Genomic DNA, 23169 nt, shown 5'->3' with positions numbered 1-23169 from the left:
AAGCTGTCCACTCGGCCGCTGTACAGACAGCAGCAGAAGACGTTCACTGCCCTCTTGTGGAGATGTTGTCCAGGACATGGAGGAAACAACTGTGACGACACAGGTAGGCCGTTACTATGGCAACAAGATGATGCTCCTACTCCTTGGTTATATATATATATATATATATATGATTATTATAATTGTGTAATGAGGACATTAGAATATATGATTAGTATAGTTGTGTAATGAGAAGACTACAATATATGATTATTATAGTTGTGTTGATGCACATGATTGTGTGTTTCATTCATCAAGTCAGATTTATGTCGTCAAATTGTTGTCATTCGCTACTGCCGTGTTCCAGCAATTAAGGTATGTAAATAAACATTTACAGAATATTTCTGTGTAATCACAATTTATATATATATATATATATATATATATATATATATATATATATATATATATATATATATATATATATATATATATATATATATATATATATATATATATATATATATATATATCTGCGGCTTATAGTCCGGTGCGGCTAATATGGGGAACAACCTTTTTTCTTCTCAAATTCAGTAGGTGTGGCTTATATACCGGTGCGCTCTATAGTCTGGGAAATATGGTACCTACATTGTTAGCCACCTCTTGCTAGATGTCTTTTTACTATTTAGAATGCACAGAAAAGGGTCGCCTCACATAAGGACTGTAGATGAGGGACAAAATTCCAAATGTTTTTTTTTTCTTGAAACACATCCTCTTGGAAACCAAACAAACACTTTGTCTATTTTCAGTCTTTTTGCTCCAAGAAGCTAAAAAAGGTCCAACGGAACTTTTTGTTTTCCCTACGCTATTTTGAACTTATTGTTATTACTATTCTGTCGTTGGACTTGTATTTAGTCCAGACTTGTTTTGTGGGAAAGAAGCACAAGTGAGGTTGCCTGGTGGCCCTCAGGAGGAGGACGTCCTGCTGAGTGAGTCAGCCCCAAATAAAAGCCCAGAGTGGACCACTTGTCCTTGTGAGGACATCACGCTGCTGACTTCACTCCCTTTTTTTCCTCTTTGACAGTCGCTGAAGAAGCACACACACACTCAGGAAGTGCAGCATCCGAAGTTCAAGGTGCACCTGGAGGTCTCCACAATCCTGGTACTTAACTGAACTTCTGTTCTGGTGGTTTGACTGATTAAGCCTGATTACAACCAACACACACACACACACACACACACACACTTCCTTCTAAGTGAAGTGATGACGCAGTGATCACAAGTGAAGTTGGGTCAGAACACTTCTGACACTGCAGAGAGGAAAGTTGGACTAAACCCCGCCCCCTCCTCCCAGTACCCCCACCCCCCACCCCCCGCTTCCGTCCTGTAAACACGGCCTCACCCTGGGGGAGGCTCATGCAGGTCGAAGGTCGCAGTTGTTGCCAAAAGGAAGCTCACGTTTAGCCAGCCAGCAGTATTTTCAACTGGGCTCAGACAAACGCTAGCCACCTCACCGGGACCCTCAAGGCCCCACATGGGGGGGGAATGAGAAAAAAAAAAGGGTAAACATTTTTGAAATAATGGAATAGAGGTTAGGGTTAGGAGGAAAGGGGAGAAATGAGGAAAAAGGGAAACATACAAAAAGGGAAACAAGGGAAAAGAGGGGGGGAAGTAAAAAAGGGAAAAAAAGACAAATGTGGTAAATGAAGGGAAAAGGGGGATACATTGGAAAAAGGGGAAAAGGGGGAAAATATGGAAAAAAGGGGTAAAGGGAAAAAAAGAAAATGGGGAAATGATGAGAGAGGGGGGAAAGAAAAAGGGGAAACAAGGGAAAAGAGGTAAAAAAAAAAAAGTCAAATAAAGCAGATTAAAGTAGAAAAAGGAGGTGAAGGGGAAAAAGTGGGGGAAATGAAAAAAAAAGGGAAACAAGAGAAAAAGGGGGGATACGAGTAGAAAAAGGGGGGTAAGGGGGAAAATTAAAAAAGGGAAAAGAGGAAAAAGGTAAAAAATGGGATAAAAGTAGAAAATAGGGGGAAATGAAAAAAGGGAAATCAAGGAAAAAGAGGTAAAAATGTAAAAATAAGGGGATAAAAGTAGCAAAAGGGGGTGAAGGGGGAAAATTAAAAAGGGGAAACAAGGGAAACGAGGTGAAAAAAGGGGATAAAAGTAGAAAAAAGGGGGTAAAATGAAAAAAATAAAACAAGGGAAAAGAGGTAAAAAGGTCAACACACGGGGATAAAAGTAGCAAAAAGGGGGGAAGGGGGAAACATTTAAAAAGGGGAAACAAGGGAAAAGAGGAAAAGGGTGGTGATAAAAGAGGAAAAAAAGGAAAAGAGGAAAAAAGATTTTTTTTTAAAATGGGTTAAAGGAAAATAGGTAAAAACAAGGGGATAAAAGTAGCAAAAAGAGGGTTGAAGGGGGGAATTTAAAAGGGGAAACAAGGGAAAAGAGGTGAAAAAAGGGGATAAAAGTAGAAAAAAGGGGGTAAATGAAAAAAGTAAACAATGAAAGAGGTAAAAAGGTAAACACAAGGGGATAAAAGTAGCAAAAAGGGGGGAAAATAAAAAAAAGTGGAGACAAGGGGGAAAGGTTAAAAAAAAGAGATACAAGTAGAAAAAAGTGGGTAAAGGGGCAACAATGGAAAAAAGGTGGGGGTAAGTGGAAAAAAAGTGGGAGAATGGAAAAATAAAAGTTTTTAAAAAATGGAGAAAAAAAGGCGGCGTCTATTTTCAGGAAGTTGAGCAGGAGTTGAAGCCCCAACTTTCTTTGTGACCGACCAGAAGGTTCTAGAACAGACGCCTTAAAGGTATTTTCTAGTGGTTAGAGTGTCCGCCCCGAGATCGGTAGGTTGTGAGTTCAAACCCCGGCCGAGTCCTACCAAAGACTATAAAAATGGGACCCATTACCTCCCTGCTTGGCACTCAGCATCAAGGGTTGGAATTGGGAGTTAAATCACCAAAATGATTCCTGGGCGCGGCCATCGCTGCCTGCTCACTGCTCCCCTCACCTCCCAGGGGGTGATCAAGGGTGATGGGTCAAATACAGAGAATAATTTCGCCACACCTAGTCTAGTGTGTGTGTGACAATCAGTGGTACTTTAACTTTAATTGAGGGGCACATCGCAGTAATGGCTGCCTTCAGAGGACTGCGCTTTTAAAATCAATTTAAATTAAACATGCGGGTAATCATCTGAAAATATTTATGATAACATTTAAGTGTGATGCATCTAATTGAAATAAATGTGTAATTTGACTGCACTAATGCAAACATATAATCACCTCATGATATTATTAGTTGCCTATAGTGATTTAAATAAATGTATAATTTGACAGCACTAATACAAACATATAATCACCTCTAGGGATGTCCGATAATGGCTTTTTGCCGATATCTGATATTCCGATATTGTCCAAACTCTTTAATTACCGATACCGATATCAACCGATACCGATATCAACCGATATATACAGTCGTGGAATTAACACATTATTATGTCTAATTTGGACAACCAGGTATGGTGAAGATAAGGTACTTTTAAAAAAAAAAATTATAAAATAAAATAAGATAAATAAATTAAAAACATTTTCTTGAATAAAAAAGAAAGTAAAACAATATAAAAACAGTTACATAGAAACTAGTAATTAATGAAAATGAGTAACATTAACTGTTAAAGGTTAGTACTATTAGTGGACCAGCAGCACGCACAATCATGTGTGCTTACGGACTGTATCCCTGCAGACTGTATTGATATATATTGATATATAATGTAGGAACCAGAATATTGTCACGACTTGGTCCTTGGCGTGGATTGTTTTTCCGTGGTGCAAAGCAACTTAACTGGACATGACGTGCAGGTGAGGACATGTTTTAATATTTAAACTCAAAAGGCTCAAAAGGGTATAAACAAAAGGCGCTCACAGCGGAGGTAAAAAACTTGACTAGAAAAACAAAAGGCGCGCACAACGGCGGAGAACTATGAACATTAAACAAAAACTTACGTGACAAGGAACTGTGAACATGGCATGAAGAAGCGTGATCATAAAGGGTGCAGAGCATAAATGTGGAGCATGAATGTGATGTCGCCAGGATGAACAACAGAAACACAAAAGCTTATATAGTGACATGATCAGTGAAAACAGGTGTGTGACTCTAACCGTGAACAGGTGCGTGACATGACAATGTGAACCAGGTGAAACTAATGGTTGCTATGGTGACAAATAAAAGTGCACAAAAAGTCCAAAACCAAATCCGAACATGACTAAAACAAAACATAATCACAGACATGACAGAGCCCCCCCCCTTACGGACAGATCCCAGATGTCCAAAACAAACAAAACAAGGCAGGATCGAGAGTCATGGGAGGGCGGGAGGGGGACATGGCGGTGGGTCGCCAGACCAGGTGTCCCCGAATCCACCGGGGCAGGATCAGGTGGCGGCGACGCGTAGACCGCCGCTGTACCTGACGAGGTGGGCGACCCGGGAATGGCCATATCCATGGCCGACGAGGAGGTGGGCGCACTTGGCGTGGCGGCCGACCAGGTAGTGGCCACATCCGTGGCCGACGAGGAGGTCGGCGTACCTGGCGTGGCGGACGCCCATGGACTGGCCACATCCATGGCCGACGAGAAGGCAGGCGCTTCGTCGACGTGGCAGTCGCAGATGACGAAGCTTGGCGTGGTGCGTCGGGCGAAAAAGCTTGGCGTGGCGTGTCCTGGCAGCGTGGGTCTTGGTCTTGGCAGCGTGGGTCTTGGTCTTGGTGTTGGTCTTGGCAGTCTTGGTCTTGGCAGTCTTGGTCTTGGCAGTCTTGGTCTTGGGGTGGTGTGTCTTGGACTTGGCGTGGTGTGTCTTGGACTTGGCGTGGTGTGTCTTGGACTTGGTCTTGGCGTGGTGTGTCTTGGACTTGGACTTGGCGTGAGGGGTCTTGGACTTGGCGTGAGGGGTCTTGGCGTGGAGCTGCGACTGGTGGCACTTGGCGTCGTGGAGCTGCGACTGGCGGCACTTGGCGTCGTGGAGCTGCGACTGGCGGCACTTGGCGTCGTGGAGCTGCGACTGGCGGCACTTGGCGTCGTGAAGCTGCGACTGGCGGCACTTGGCGTCGTGAAGCTGCGACTGGCGGCACTTGGCGGCGTGAAGCAGGTAGCGGAACTTGGCGTGGAGCTGCGACAGGTGCCTGGCGTGGAGCAGGTACTGGTGGCGCTTGGCGTGGTGGAGCTTGGCGTGGAGCTGGGCGTGGAGCAGGTGGAGGTGGCCTAGCTGGAGGCTGTGGCTTGGCAGGTCGAAAGACTGGTGGTGGTGGTCGTGCTGGAGGCTGTGGCTTGGCATGACGAAATTCAGGTGGTGGTGGCCGAGCTGGAGGCTGTGGCTTGGCATGGCGAAGCTGACCCACCCCACCTGAACAATTCCCAGCCCTAGCCCCCCCCTCAAGGAGCGGATACCAGACGCGCTCCCCGTGGTCTGGAACCGTCTTTTGGGGTGGGTGGAGGGAGGTCGGAAGGGGGGCAGAATCCTCCCCTCCAAACCGTCCAAAACGTCTCTCTTTTTCTACCTGGGACTTTGTGAGTGAGAAAAAAAAAATTTGTGACATGGGCGTGACTTGAGTCCTGGGGGGCGGGACATGAAAACTGGGTGACTGTGATTGACATGCTCTTATTTCAAAAAACATGTTTTGATAGTGCTCTATCTTGGACTTAGAGTCTTTTGCTGGGGGCGGATGATCAAAAGAAAAAGAGTTCAGAAAAAAAAAATCCTGGTCTGTGATGTCATCCTGGGGAAGCCGGGCAGGCTGCGGCCCATTTCCGCCCGGAGGGGGAGGAGCTTGCAGGAGCGCCGCGTTCTGTCCGCTCACCTTCCCTGACGTCCTCGGTCTGGAGTGGCGCTTCCGGGACTGCGGTGACGCAGCGCCATCCTCGGACCAAATGGAGCTAATCGGAATTAGCTTGCCATTTGGCCCCCACATCAAATCTCGGTCCCCCATGGCACCTAGCGCTTCCCACCTTCCTTCCTCCATCCGCCAAGTTGCTTGCGGAAAAACGGATTGCTGGCGACATCTGTCACGATTTGGTCCTTGGCGTGGATTGTTTTTCCGTGGTGCAAAGCAACTTAACTGGACATGACGTGCAGGTGAGGACATGTTTTAATATTTAAACTCAAAAGGCTCAAAAGGGTATAAACAAAAGGCGCTCACAGCGGAGGTAAAAAACTTGACTAGGAAAACAAAAGGCGCGCACAATGGCGGAGAACTATGAACATTAAACAAAAACTTACGTGACAAGGAACTGTGAACATGGCATGAAGAAGCGTGATCATAAAGGGTGCAGATCATAAATGTGGAGCATGAATGTGATGTCGCCAGGATGAACAACAGAAACAGAAAAGCTTATATAGTGACATGATCAGTGAAAACAGGTGCGTGACATGACAATGTGAACCAGGTGAAACTAATGGTTGCTATGGTGACAAATAAAAGTGCACAAAAAGTCCAAAACCAAATCCGAACATGACTAAAACAAAACATAATCACAGACATGACAAATATTAATAACAGAAAGAAACAACCCTTTTGTGTGAATGAGGAGGGAGGTTTTTTGGGTTGGTGCATTAATTGTAAGTGTATCTTGTGTTTTTTATGTTGATTTAATTAAAAAAAAAAAAAAACGATACCGATAATAAAAAAACGATACCGATAATTTCCGATATTACATTTTAACGCATTTATCGGCCGATAATATCGGCAGGCTGATATTATTGGACATCCCTAATCACCTCATGATATTATTAGTTGCCATGCATTTCATCAATATATTTTTATCTACAAATTGATGGATAACTGGCTTTGAAACCATAAGTCTAGGTGACAAGCAGATATGTATTTATTTATTACAATATACTGTATTTTCCCGACTATACAGCGCAGCGGTATATAAGCCGCACTCAATTTAAAAGCAAAAAAATATTTTCCATATATTAGCCACACCGGACTATAAGTCGCAGATACATACGTTGTGAAATGAGTTATTTACACAGAAATATTCTGTAAATGTTTATTTACATAACTTAATTGTTTCCAAACGGTGTCTGTAACGCGGCAGTAAAACGGCTGATCAAACAAAACGGAAGTCATCGTCATGGACCCACTAGCTGCGCAAGCTAGCTCTCCAATCAGCTAAACAGACTCAATAACTCCACTGTGACGTTTTGGTGAATTTACTGAAGAATTTGTGAAACTGAAACAATACAAAAAGAATGCCAGTTTAAGTTAATAATACTAACAAAGACCCTCGTAAACGTAGCTTGATTACATTACGATAGCACGTACAAATATGCATGTAAACACTCCTACACATGGGACGATTTAGCGAGTACGAATTGTTTTAGTTATATTGTAAATGAAGTAGAAATGCAAGGAAGATGGGACAGCACTTGTACTGCCGGTTCAAAGCTTTAAACAGCAGGAAATACTTGCACGCATCCACCCAGCAGCACCTGCAGGGAGCAAACTCGTCCAAAAGATGGCGCCTTAGCACAAACAATAACACCCCTTTTAAGTGTCTTTGCATGTGTTTCATGAAAACTATTTGCATTATGGCCGTCAGAGAAGAAAAGTCCGTAAATTAGCCGCACCGTTTTATAAGCCGCAGGGTTCAAAGCGTAGGAATAAAGTAGCGGCTTGTAGACCGGAATTTACGGTGATACAATGTGATATTTGGCATGATCAGATGGTGAAATAGTTTTAAAAATGTGGGGTTTTTTTGTCAAAATTGAAAGAACGAATGCATTTCATTAAATAAAATGTAAAAAAATGAAGTACTTTATTGACGCATATTTTGTCCAGGCTTTGGCGGGCCACTTCAAATGTTGTTGCGGACCAGTTGTGGCCCTTGGGCCTTGAGTTTGACACCTGTGTGACTTGTGTTCAATGTCGTCATAACGTCTCCTCATGTTTGGGAAAGCGAAAGCGAAAGCCTCGACAAATGACTGAAGAGTCATGACATCATCGGCCCTGACAAAGACAGGAAGTACACACACACACAAATATAACGACCAGGTGTTCCTAATATTGTGTCCAACAACATAGTGAAAGTGAAGTATACTGAGTAGTAGTACACTGTCAGTACCAGTACACTTATAATGCTGAGTGTGCAGTGATGGACACTTACCACACTCGATGGTCTAGGAAAGACTTTGGACACTTGTCACTTACACCATTAAAACCAGACTGTCGTGGAGGTTTTCCACCGTCAGTCCTGTCCGTCCACATCTGGACTTTATCCGCCAGACCCAAGTAGAGTTCACGACCTAATCGTCACATGACTCTCTTTCAGGCGTGCAGCAGCGGCGAGGAGACCCCGACGGGGAGCAGAACGACCACCAGGGGTCAGTCAACACACCACACCATGTCAACCAGCGCAATGACACAAGCCCCGCCCACAATCACCATGGGGCCCACGTACCCAACAGTGAACACACCCAGCATCCCAGTCGCGTCCCTCATCAGGACCAGCACCACATCCATGTCCAGAATCAAGACCATGTCCAGCATCAGGACCACACCCAGCATCCAATCCACGTACAGAATCAGGACCATGTCCAGAATCAGGACCATGTCCAACATCCCATCCGTGTCCAGAATCAGGATCAAGTCCAGCATCCTATCAATGTCCAACAACCAATCCATGTCCAGAATCAGGACCATGTCCAACGTCCCATCCGTGTCCAGAATCAGGACCAAGTCCAGCATCCTATCAATGTCCAACATCCCATCCGTGTCCAGAATCAGGACCAAGCCCAGCATCCTATCAATGTCCAACATCCAATCCATGTACAGAATCAGGACCATATCCAACATCCCATCCATGTCCAGAATCAGGACCAAGTCCAGCATTCTATCAGTGTACAGAATCAGGACCATGTCCAACATCCCATCCGTGTCCAGAATCAGGACCAAGTCCAGCATCCTATCAATGTTCAGCATCCAATCAATGTCCAGAATCAGGACCAAGTCCAACATCCTATCCGTGTCCAGAATCAGGACCATATCCAACATCCCATCCGTGTCCAGAATCAGGACCAAGTCCAGCATCCTATCAATGTCCAGCATCCGATCAATGTCCAGAATCAGGACCAAGTCCAGCATCCTATGCGTCTCCAGAATCAGGACCATGTCCAACATCCCAGTCGCGTCCTTCATCAGGACCATGCTAAGCATCCTATCAATGTCCAGAATCAGGACCATGTCCAGCATCCTATCAATGTCCAGAATCAGGACCAAGTCCAGCATCCTATCAATGTCCAGAATCAGGACCACGCTAAGCATCCTATCAATGTCCAGAATCAGGACCACGTCCAGCATCCTATCCACGTCCAGAATCAGGACCACGTCCAGCATCCTATCAATGTCCAGAATCAGGACCACGTCCAGCATCCTATCCACGTCCAGAATCAGGACCACGTCCAGCATCCTATCAATGTCCAGAATCAGGACCAAGTCCAGCATCCTATCAATGTCCAGAATCAGGACCACGTCCAGCATCCTATCAATGTCCAGAATCAGGACCACGTCCAGCATCCTATCAATGTCCAGAATCAGGACCACGCTAAGCATCCTATCCGTGTCCAGAATCAGGACCAAGTCCAGCATACCTCCATCACACATGGCCAGGACCTCCTTCCTGGTGAGTGTAAACTTTTTTTTGAAGTACGACATTACTCTCACAGTACATGAAGATTGAACAATCTGTCCAGTCACCACGACACACACACACTTACACACACACAATTACACACACACACTTACACACACACACACACACACACACACACACTAGCACACAGAAGAAAGAGAGGATTTCCGCAGCAGGAAGTATGTTAGTTCTTATACTCCTGGACTGGTGAGGTCCAGTAGGTGTGACAGGTCCAATATCTAGACAACAGGTCTCCATAAAATGTGTGTGTGTGTGAGGTAAATGACATCACTTCCTGTGTTTGTTTCCCCCTCACACACCCCCCAGACCTTTGACCACGGCGATAGACCGCCATGACATCATCCTCCCAGGGACTTTTTCCTCCTTATCTGGTTTTTATTTCATACTTCCTGCTTTTTATCCATCACATCCTGTTTGAACGCTGACTTCCTGTGGCGGCTAAAAAGCCTTCTCGAGTGTTCAAGGAGCCTAGATGGCTTTTTTTTAGTCTTCATCAAACTTATGAGACAGTTAATGTCAACGCCCTAAGACACGCCCACACAGCTTGTCAACATGACGACTACAAACACCAACATAAACAAAGAAATATAGAAACATATCAACATAAAGATGTTGATATATTACTCATAAAGTTATTATTAGTAATAAATCAACATAAATATGTTACTAATAAAGTCAGACATTATAAGTAATACATCAACATAAATATATTACTAATAAAGTCAGACATTATAAGTAATATAACAACATAAATATATTACTAATTGAGTCAGACATTATAAGCAATGTATCAACATAAATATATTACTAATAAAGTCAGGTATTAGTAATATATCAACATATATTATCAATTAAGTCAGACATTATAAGTAATATATTGACATAAATTAATTAATAATTAAGTCAGACATAAGTAATATATCAACATAAACATGTTACTAATAAAGTCAGACATTATAAGTAATATATGAACATACATATGTTACTAATAAAGCCAGACATAATAAGTAATATATCAACATAGATACATTACTAATAAAGTCAGACACAAGTAGTATATCAACATAAATATATTACTGATAAAGTCAGACATAAGTAGTATATCAACATAAATATATTACTAATTAAGTCAGACATTATAAGTAATATATCAACATAAATATATTACTAATAAAGTCAGACATAAGTAATATATCAACATAAATATATTACTAATTAAGTCAGACATTAAAAGTAATATAACAACATAAATATATTACTAATAAAGTCAGATATTATAAGTAATATATGAATGAATGAATGAAATAAGTTTATTTCGGCCATATAATCAACCCTCAAGCAATAACCATTTTGTGTGACAGTACAGTACAAATTATACATATATAACAATCATACACATTTACACACAAAAAGAAAAGAAAACGCATGACCGTATATCAACATAAATATATTACTAATAAAGTCAGACATAAGTAATATATCAACATCAATATGTTACTAATAAAGTCAGACATAAGTAATATATTAACATCAATATATTACTAATAAAGTCAGACACAAGTAATATATCAATAATGCATTACTAATAAAGTCAGATGTAAGTAATACATCAACATAAATATATTATTAATTAAGTCAGACATCATAAGTAATACATCAACATAAATATATTACTAAGTCAGACATTGTAAGTAATATAACAACATAAATATATTACTAATAAAGTCAGACATTATGAATAATATAACAACATAAATATATTACTAATAAAGTCAGACTTTATAAGTAATATATCAACATAAATATGATACTAATAAAGTCAGATATAAGTAATGTATAAACATAAATATATTGCTAATAAAGTCAGACATAAGTAATATATCAACATAAATATATTACTAATGAAGTCAGACATAAGTAATATATCAATATATATATATATATATTAATAATAAAGTCAGACATAAGTAATATATAAAAAAATATATTACTAATAAAGTCAGATGTAAGTAATACATCAACATAAATATATTACTAATTAAGTCAGACATTATAAGCAATACATCAACATAAATATATTACTAATAAAGTCAGATACAATATATCAACATAAATATATTACTAATAAAGTCAGACATCATAAGTAATATATCAACATAAATATATTACTAATAATGTCAGACATTATAAGAAATATATCAACATAAATATGTTACTAATAAAGTCAGATATAATATATAAACATAAATATATTACTAATAAAGTCAGACATAAGTAGTATATCAACATAAATATATTACTAATAAAGTCAGACATTATAAGTAATATATCAACATAAATATATTACTAATAAAGTCAGACATAAGTAGTATATCAACATAAATATATTACTAATAAAGTCAGACATTATAAGTAATACATCAACATAAATATATTACTAATAAAGTCAGACATTAAAAGTAATATAACAACATAAATATATTACTAATAAAGTCAGACATTATAAGTAATACATCAACATAAATATATTACTAATAAAGTCAGACATTAAAAGTAATATAACAACATAAATATATTACTAATAAAGTCAGACATTATAAGTAATATATCAACATAAATATATTACTAATAAAGTCAGACATTAAAAGTAATATAACAACATAAATATGTTACTAATAAAGTCAGATATTATAAGTAATATATCAACATAAATATATTACTAATAATTATAATTATAAGTCCTTGAGGACGTAGAGGACACACAAAGTTTGGTTGTGCCGACAGGAAGTTGCCCGTAAATCACGTTGACATTCATTAGATAGAAACATTGGTGGCTGACAGCCTCATCATGCCCCGCCCCTTCCTACTTCCTGTGACCTCTGACCTCCCAGTCCCCTTGCATGAACACACTGAGGTCCTTGTCCTCAGGTGGTCACAGCAAAACGTTTGATGTCGGCGGACAAGCGACTTCCTGCGTGTTGGACTTCCTGTTTGGCTTTTGAAGAAGCAGCAGAACTTTTAGACTGTCCTGATGGGACACGTGCAGCTATGAATCATGGGAAGTACACTTTGATAAGTACATTGTGTACTAAAGTATTAGTGCAAGTATACTTCGATAAGTGTAATGTGTACTAAAGTATTAGTGCAATTACAATTCGATAAGTATAATGTGTACTAAAGTACTTGTGCAAGTACACTGTGTACTAAAATACAAGTGCAAGTACACTTCGATAAGTACACTGTGTATTAAAGTACTAGTGCAAGTACACTTCGATAAGTATACTTTGTACTAAAGTACTAGTGCAACTACACTTCGATAAGTTTACTGTGTACTAAAGTACTAGTGCAAGTACACTTTGATAAGTACACTGTGTACTAAAGTACTAGTGCAAGTATACTTCTATAAGCCCACTGTGTACTAAAGTACTAGTGCAAGTACACTGCAATAATTACACTTTGTACTACAGTACTAGTGAAAGTACACCTCAATGAGTACACTCTTCAATAAGTACACTGTGTACTAAAGTACTAGTGCAACTACACCTTAATAAGTACACTGTGTCTTAAAGTAGTAGTGCAAGTACACTTCAATAATTACACTTTGTACTAAAGTACTAGTGCAAGTACATCTCAAAAAGTACACTGTGTACTAAAGTAGTAGTGAAAGTACACTTCAATAAGTACACTGTGTACTAAAGAATTAGTGCAAGTACACTTTAATAAGTACACTGTGTACTATATTACTAGTGCAAGTACACAAGTGCTCCAATTGGGACACAGCATTAGTTTGTGTTTTTGTCAAATATTTTGTACTTTGATTCTCAGTCCTGTTGTCACAACTTTCATGTCATGTTTACTGTACATATATAAGATTAATTTGCATATGGCGTACATATAAATAATATTAATATGCATATAATGTGCATATAATTAACACTAATATGCATATGATGTACATATAAATATCATTAATATGCATATAATGTACATCTACAAAATTGTTATGCATTTAATGAACATATATAGGATTAATAAGTATATAATGTACATAAGATTAATTTGCATATAACATACATAACATTATTTTGCATATAACGTACATATATACACGTTTAATTTGCAAATAATATACATATATAAGCTCTATACGCATATAACGTACATATGTATGGTTAATATGCATATAACGTACATATATATTTTGCATATATCGTATATATATGATTTATTTGTTTATAATGTACATATAACTAACACATATATATGTATACATATATATACATGTATGTATATATATTCATATAAATACATATATATTTACATGCATACACATAAATACACACATACGTATATGCATTTATACACACATATACATACATACTTACATATGTATATACATATATATGCAATATATATAAACACACGTATACATACATACACAATATATATATATACACACATATATATATACATATATACATACACATACATATACAAGCTCTATACGCATATAACGTACATATGTAGGATTAATATGCATATAACGTACATATATATTTTGCATATATCGTATGTATAAGATATGTTTGTATATAATGTACATATAAATAACATGTATATATGTATACATATATACATACATATATGTATATATATTCATATAAATACATATATATTTACATGCATACACATAAATACACACATGTCTATGCATATATATATACATACATACTTACATATGTATATACATATATATACACATATACATACATACTTGCATACGTATACATACATATGTATATACATATATACACATATACATACATACTTACATACGTATACATACATACTTACATATGTATACATACATACATACATATGTATATGCATATATATACACATATACACACACATATACATACATACTTACATATGTATACATACATACATATGTATATGCATATATATACACATATACACACACATATACATACATACATACATACGTATACATACATACACAGTATATATACATACATACTATATATGTATATATATATATATACACATGCATATATATATATGTATGTATATATATATATATATATGTCTATATATATATATATATATATATATATATATATACATATATACATACATACATACACATAAATATATATATATACATACATACATACACATAAATACATATATATATATATATATATACATACATACATACATACACATAAATATATATATATATACATACATACATACACATAAATATATATATATATATATATATATATACATACATACACATACACATAAATATATATATATATATATATATATATATATATATATATATATATATATATATATATATATATATATATATATATATATATATATATATATGTGTGTGTGTGTGTGTGTCTATGATGAATATGCACATGTCAGGTATGTGTATGGTTGCAGGTGTGTCTGAGGCGGAGGTGCTGACCTACACTGAGGTGCCTGCAGTGCTGCCTGTCCCCCACATGATGGCGCTGCTCATGTCTCAGCTGCAGCCGCTGCTGGACGGCTTCAACCGCTCGTTGGCGCTGCTGAGTCAGCAGGTTGGCACCTTGGCGGGCGATGTTGCCCAGCTGAAGAGCGGCCAGCAGGAGGCGGAGGAGGAGAAGGAGGAGGAGGAGGAGCGGCCGGGCGCCGAAGTGCTCCACCAGATGGTGGCGCTGCAGCGACAGATGGACGTCCATCAGAGGGAGGTGGAAGGAAGGCTGCACTCCCAGCATGCAATGCTGCATTACAACATCAGCAGCTTCAAGACCGACGTCGACCTCAAACTGAAAAGACATCACAAGATGCTGCAGGTCAGTACTGCAGTAGAGAAGTACTGCAGTACTACTTCTACATCTCTGACACTACTGCAATACTTCTCTACTGCAGTAGTGAAGTACTGCAGTACTACTTCTACATCTCTGACATTACTGCAATACTTCTCTACTGCAGTACTACTTCTACATCTCTGACATTACTGCAATACTTCTCTACTGCAGTACTACTTCTACATCTCTGACATTACTGCAATACTTCTCTACTGCAGTACTACTTCTACATCTCTGACATTACTGCAATACTTCTCTACTGCAGTACTACTTCTACATCTCTGACATTACTGCAATACTTCTCTAGTGCAGTACTACTTCTTCATCTATTACATTACTGCAATACTTCTCTACTGCAGTACTACTTCTACATCTCTGACATTACTGCAATACTTCTCTACTGCAGTACTACTTCTACATCTCTGACATTACTGCAATACTTCTCTACTGCAGTACTACTTCTACATCTCTTACATTACTGCAATACTTCTCTACTGCAGTACTACTTCTACATCTCTTACATTACTGCAATATTTCTCTACTTCAGTACTACTTCTACATCTGACATTACTGCAATACTTCTCTACTGCAGTACTACTTCTACATCTCTGACATTACTGCAATATTTCTCTACTGCAGTAGTACTTCTACATCTCTGACATTACTGCAATACGTCTCTAATGCAGTACTACTTCTACATCTCTTACATTACTGCAATACTTCTCTACTGCAGTACTACTTCTACATCTCTGACATTACTGCAATACGTCTCTAATGCAGTACTACTTCTACATCTCTTACATTACTGCAATACTTCTCTACTGCAGTACTACTTCTACATCTCTTACATTACTGCAATATTTCTCTACTGCAGTACTACTTCTACATCTGACATTACTGCAATACTTCTCTACTGCAGTACTACTTCTACATCTCTGACATTACTGCAATATTTCTCTACTGCAGTAGTACTTCTACATCTGACATTACTGCAATACTTCTCTACTGCAGTACTACTTCTACATCTCTGACATTACTGCAATACTTCTCTACTGCAGTACTACTTCTACATCTCTTATATTACTGCAATACTTCTCTAATGCAGTACTACTTCTTCATCTCTTACATTACTGCAATACTTCTCTACTGCACTACTACTTATTTCACTCTTACATTACTGCAATACTTCTCTACTGCAGTACTACTTCTACATCTATTAAATTACTGTAATACTCTTCTACGGCAGTACTACTTATTTAACTCTTACATTACTGTAATACTTCTACTGCAGTATTACTTCTACATCTCTTACATTACTGTAATACTTTTCTACTGCAGTACTACTTATTTAACTCTTACATTACTGTAATACTTTGACTGCAGTACTACTTCTTTAACGCTTACATTAGTGCAATACTTCTCTACTGCAGTACTACTTCTACATCTCTTATATTACTGCAATACTTCTCTACTGCAGTACTACTTCTTTCACTCTTACATTACTGCAATACAACTCTACTACTACTTCTTTGACTCTTTACATTACTGCAGTACTTCTCTTTTTTCACTACTACTTTTTAAACTGTAATTTTCTATTAGTACTTTTTACCATCATATTTGTAATACTACTTGTTGCAAGTATTTGTACTGTTTTATACATATTTTTTACGCTATCATTTTTAACACAAGTACATTTTTATTACTACATTTTATGCAAAACATTTGTACTCGTACATTTTACACAAATAACAAACAAATATGTATACTATTTTTATACCCCTATTTTTCAGTCGTTTTTTACCCTATAATTTTACTTTTTATTGCTACGTTTTATGTACTTTTATATAAGTACTTTTTTACTAATACTTTGTACAGTTGTAGATTTTAAACTCGTGTTTTTTTAATAATACTTTTTTCTGTATTACTTTTTTCATTAGTATTTGGTACTTATACTAAAAAAAATACTATTTAAACAAGTACTTTTTTCATTAATAATTTTTCACTAGTACTTTTTAAACTAGTGATTTTTCCCCATTACGTCTTAAATTATTTCAACTAGTACTTCTTAAACTAGTATTTTTCAATCATTACTTTTTAAACTAGTACTTCTCAAACTAGTTTTTTCCCTATTATTCAACTACTTTAAACTAGTACTTCTCAAACTAGTATTTTTTCCCTATTACTTCAACTACTTTAAACTTGTACTTCTTAAACTAGTATTTGTTTCTCTATTACTTCAACTACTTTAAACTACTACTTCTCAAACTAGTATTTTTCCCTATTACTTCAACTACTTTAAACTATTACTTCTCAAACTAGTATTTTTCCCTATTATTTCAACTACTTTACACTAGTACTTCTTAAACTAGTATTTTTCCCTATTACTTCAGCTACTTTAAACTCGTACTTCTTAAACTAGTATTTGTTTCCCTATTACTTCAACTACTTTAAACTCGTACTTCTTAAACTACTTTTTTTCCCTATTACTTCAACTACTTTAAACTTGTACTTCTCAAACTAGTATTTTTTCCCTATTACTTCAACTACTTTAAACTAGTACTTCTTAAACTAGTATTTGTTTCCCTATTACTTCAACTACTTTAAACTCGTACTTCTCAAACTACTTTTTTTCCCCTATTACTTCAACTACTTTAAACTTGTACTTCTCAAACTAGTATTTTTTCCCTATTAATTCAACTACTTTAAACAAGTACGCCTTGAACTAGTATTTTTTCCCACTTACTTCAACTACTTTAAACTCGTACTTCTCAAACTAGTATTTTTTCCCTATTACTTCAACTACTTTAAACTAGTACTTCTCAAACTAGTATTTTTTCCTTATTACTTCAACTACTTTAAACAAGTACTTCTTGAACTAGTATTTTTCCCTATTACTTCAACTACTTTAAACTCGTATTTCTTAAACTAATTTTTTTTCCCTCTTACTTCAACTACTTTAAACCAGTACTTCTCAAAGTAGTATTTTTTCCTTATTACTTCAACTATTTTAAACCAGTACTTCTCAAACTAGTATTTTTTCCTTCTTACTTCAACTACTTTAAACTACTACTTCTCAAACTAGTGTTTTTTTCCCTTTTACTTGAAACTACTTTAAACTCGTACTTCTTAAACTACTTTTTTCCCCTATTACTTCAACTTCTTTAAACTAGTTCTTCTCAAACTAGTATTTTTCCCACTTACTTCAACTAATTTAAACTCGTACTTCTCAAACTAGTATTGTTTCCCTATTACTTCAACTACTTTAAACAAGTACTTCTTGAACTAGTATTTTTTCCTCTTACTTCAACTACTTAAAACTATTACTTCTCAAACTAGTGTCTTTTTCCCTTTTACTTGAAACTACTTTAAAGTAGTACTTCTTAAACTAGTTTATCCCCTATTACTTCAACTACTTTAAACTCGTACTTCTTAAACAAGTATTTGTTCCCTATTACTTCAACTACTTTAAACTAGTACTTCTCAAACTACTGTTTTTCCCCTATTACTTGAAACTACTTTAAACTTGTACTTCTTAAACTAGTTTTTTCCCCTATTACTTCAACTACTTTAAACTAGTACTTCTCAAACTTGTATTTTTTCCTTATTACTACATCTACTTTAAACTAGTACTTCTCAAACTTGTATTTTTTCCTTATTACTACATCTACTTTAAACTAGTACTTCTCAAACTTGTATTTTTTCCTTATTACTACATCTACTTTAAACTAGTACTTCTCAAACTAGTATTTTTTTCCTTCTTACTTCAATTACTTTAAACTATTACTTCTCAAACTAGTCTTTTTTCCCCTTTTACTTGAAACTACTTTAAACTTGTACTTCTTAAACTAGTTTTTTCCCCTATTACTTCAACTACTTTAAACTAGTTCTTCTCAAACTGGTATTTTTCCTTCTTACTTCAACTACTTTAAACTAATACTTCTCAAACTAGTTATTTTCCCTTTTACTTAAAACTACTTAAACTTGTACTTCTTAAACTAGTTTTTTCGCCTATTACTTCAACTACTTTAAACTAGTTCTTCTCAAACTGGTATTTTTCCCACTTACTTCAACTACTATAAACTCGTACTTCTCAAACTAGTATTTTTTCCCTATTACTTCAACTACTCTAAACTCGTACTTCTTAAACTAAAATGTTTTCCCCTATTACTTCAACTACTTTAAACTAGTACTTCTCAAACTAGTACTTTTAAAAACGTATGCTTCCTAAACGAGTACGGTACTTGTTCAGATCAGCCTGCAGGCCATGAACGCTACACTGGCTGAGATGAAACAGCACCAGGACCAGGACCAGGACCAGGACCAGGACGAGGGGCAGCTAGAGTGGCCCCCGCTGGCGGTGCAGCCGTCCCCTGCAGTGTGGGAGGCCATCGAGCGTCTGGACAACACGGTGGTCAACAACACAGTCAAGGTTTGCTCCTCCGGCGCCCTCCACAGGCCGCCGGTGTCATTGCGTCCAGAAAACACTTCCCGAGGGCGGGGATAAAGCAGACTTGTCTCCTGTGGTCAGGTGGGCGGGCTGATGGAGGACGTGGAGGCGACGGCGGGCGGCGTCCAGCAGCTGAAGCGGGACTTGAAGGCGCTGGGCGAGCGCATCAACCAGACGGCGAGGACCAGCCAGGTCCAGTTCATGGAGACGGGTCTGGAAGTGGAGGCGGCCAAGGTGGCGGTGCTGAGTCAGGTGGGCGAGCTGGCGGAAAACGTGAGCCAGCAGGGGCGCCGTCTGCAGGAGATGGACGTGGACGTGGACTACCTGTACACCGTCCTCTACAAACACAACGCCTCCGGCCACTGCGACTGTCTCCGCCTCAAGGACGCCGTGGCCACGCTGGAGAGGGGCGTGGCCAACGTGACGGAGCTGGCCAATGAGAACCGGCTAGCTCTGGACGAAGACAAACAGGCCGGGACGGGGCAGTGGGTCGGGGCCAGTGACTGGGAGCCGGCGGTGGAGGCGGTTCAACGAGGCCTCCAGCAGGTGAGCCGACATTGGGATCTCCTAGGACCACAACCTTCAACGTCGTCTTTCGCATCTGGCAGGCCATGGAGTCTCTGGTCTCACACCAGACCAGGACCAGGACCTTGGACGTGACCCTGGCTCGGCTGGGCAGCAGTCTGGAGGAGGCGGCTGCGGAGGTGTCGCGCCTGAAGGAGGCGGACAGGAAGCGGACGGACGAGATGAAGCGCCTGTCGGGGTCCTTCAACTCCCTGCTGAAGGACGCCATTCGCCACAGCGACGTGCTGGAGCTCCTGCTGGGCGAGGAGGTGCTGGAGTTCCTGGAGTGGCCCCTCCAGGACCAGGAGGCCCACTCCATACCCGCCCTCAAGGAGCAGCTGAGGTTCCTGCAGGAGCAGATCCAAGGACACAACCTCAGTCTCAGCTGGTTGATAGGTAACAACCCGCCCACGCTATCATCCGGTTAACTGTGGTTAACAAGTTGTGCTCATTGGCGCAGGGGGCGGGCAGGAAGTTCCCCCCGCGGACGAGCCGTCTCCCTGGTTGGCGTCCAGGGAGCAAGGCGCGGGGGGCGGAGACGCCGGAGACCCGCGGAAGATGGAGAGGAGCGTCGACGAGCCGAAGCTGAAGATGCCGCAAGAGGAACCCTGCTGCCCGCGCCTTGTGGGAGGGGCGCCGCCCGCTGGCGAGGAAGCCACGCTGCACACGGAGGTGGCGCGGCTGAAGAGAGGACTGGAGGAACACCTGAGGACGTTCAAGAGCGTCTTCAGCAACGCCGACGTGCTGGAGCGGAGCCACGCCACGCTGGAGCTGGACCAGGTGTGGCGGCTGCTCGGCAGGAAGAAGGAGCGAGGAGGGCGCCGTCGCAGCAGGAGGCGGGCTGGAGGTGAGGCGCCGGGATGTCGCCACCGGCTGTCAATCGTCTCCAAACATGTCCGCCTTCATTCTCTCCACAGACGTCCCCGCCGCTCTCAGCCAATCACACGCCACGATGCCGCCGCGGGCCGCCTCCCCTCTCAGAATGTCTGATGCGTCTCTCGACAGAGGAAACTTGGTCCGCCGCAGCGGGGGGGACGGCGTCTACGTCTTCACGCTCGCGACGGACATGAGGGCGCTGAGGAAGCCGCTCCGGCAGCAGGGGGCGCCGTCACGGCCTCGCACCGCCCACCTGAGGCTCAGGAGGGGGGAGGAGCTTAGACTGGAGATAAGGGGCGGGGAGTGGGCGGAGTCAGGAGACGCCTTTGCGGCGCTGTTGTTACGCCGTGACACCTGAGGGCGCTGTGAGCCAATCAGGAGGTAAAGACAAGAAGATGGCGCGGGAAGTCACTCGTGGAGCGAATGACCGAACGTAGCATGCTAACACGAGGAAGCTAACATAACCACTTCAAACACAACAACACTTCTGTCAGTACACTTGAGTAAGTACACTGTGTGTGTACCATGTGTACTTACTTCCTGTGTCCCACATCCAATCTCGTCCCTACACTTCCATCACCAACAGTTTTGGTCCGTGTACGTCCGTTTTGGGTTTGGAATAGAGAAATAATTTAACATAAAAATAAATTTTCCTCGTTTTTTGGTTTGATAATAAAAAATAAAGGATTTATTAATGCGTTTAAAAAAATTGGAATTAAAAGAGCAAGTGGAAAACTATTTTCTCCATTTCCTGTGTAATGTTTCACATATGGTAGATTGCACATGCGCAGTGTCTCTTTTCCGTTACCTCGTCTTTTGGTGACCCGGATGAACAACAGCAGAAGAAGAAGAGCGACTTTTGCCTGCTCAATATAGAAACAATAAAATATGTCACTTTCCATGTCTCAGGACGTTAAAAAATAGAATTCTTCAACACCACAAACATGTTTTGACGACACTGACACCGCTGTTTGTCTACTTTGTCTTCATTCATGGTAATGATAAATTTGGATAACGTTTCTGGGGAAAGCGGATTCTTATGTTCAATTGTTTTTCTGTTCCAAGCTCAAAACAGACATATACGGACCAGTTGCTTACCAGCCGCCATTATTTAAGTTTTCTGCTTCTTCTACGCAACCAAAAGTTGTTTTGTTGTCACTGCCCGATCTGTTGGCGCCCAAACTCGGCAACTTCCGGTCCCCGGTTTACGTTTCTTAACCGCCAATAATCGACAACTACACTTTCAAAATAAAAGTACTACGTTTTTTTGTAAACGATTTTAGCATTTCCAAATGCTTTGAATGCACATTATTTTTGTAATATTTGTACACGACAGGAAGTTGTTTGAGCAGAAAGATCGGGCAACTTAACGACATGTCCAAGTCTCCACAAACGTATTGTGCAACATGCGAGTACTTAGTGCACTGCATGTACGTACTTACGCACTCAAATTAATTACCAATCGTTTTCCTAATGAATAATATTTACCTGAAAAGTGATCAATTCATCTTCTATTGAAATGTTTTATCTGTAAAAAATAAAATCAACTGACCTTTGATGTATACTAAAAATGTACGCTTGACTTGTGATATTTATGTACAAATGCATATTTAAATAAAAAATAATGAACTAAGCTGCTGTTTTGTAAACAATAAAAGATGCAACATCATCTTGCTGAAACGAAAACTGACAAGACGTTGTTTTTTTC

The 23169-nt window shown here is 39.3% G+C and overlaps 1 protein-coding gene across 1 annotated transcript in view; it reads left to right on the top strand.

The window, feature by feature from the left end:
* The window catches only part of LOC133657765 (multimerin-2-like), a 32843-nt gene extending 9674 nt beyond the window's left edge, over window positions 1–23169 (top strand). Inside the window, exons 3-11 of the mRNA XM_062059474.1 lie at window positions 1–103; window positions 1064–1141; window positions 8301–9650; window positions 15165–15559; window positions 19824–20003; window positions 20103–20567; window positions 20630–20981; window positions 21046–21432; window positions 21503–23169. The exon at window positions 1–103 is cut by the window's left edge and continues 4 nt beyond it. Of these exons, the coding sequence (XP_061915458.1) occupies window positions 1–103; window positions 1064–1141; window positions 8301–9650; window positions 15165–15559; window positions 19824–20003; window positions 20103–20567; window positions 20630–20981; window positions 21046–21432; window positions 21503–21819 (3627 nt within the window). The 3' untranslated portion in view covers window positions 21820–23169. The remainder of the gene's footprint in view (window positions 104–1063; window positions 1142–8300; window positions 9651–15164; window positions 15560–19823; window positions 20004–20102; window positions 20568–20629; window positions 20982–21045; window positions 21433–21502) is intronic.

Source organism: Entelurus aequoreus, linkage group LG09 (assembly GCF_033978785.1).
Source record: "Entelurus aequoreus isolate RoL-2023_Sb linkage group LG09, RoL_Eaeq_v1.1, whole genome shotgun sequence".
Lineage (NCBI taxonomy): Eukaryota > Metazoa > Chordata > Actinopteri > Syngnathiformes > Syngnathidae > Entelurus > Entelurus aequoreus.
The sequence above is the reverse complement of the archived record's forward strand: the minus strand, read 5'-3'. Positions and strand labels throughout refer to the sequence as shown.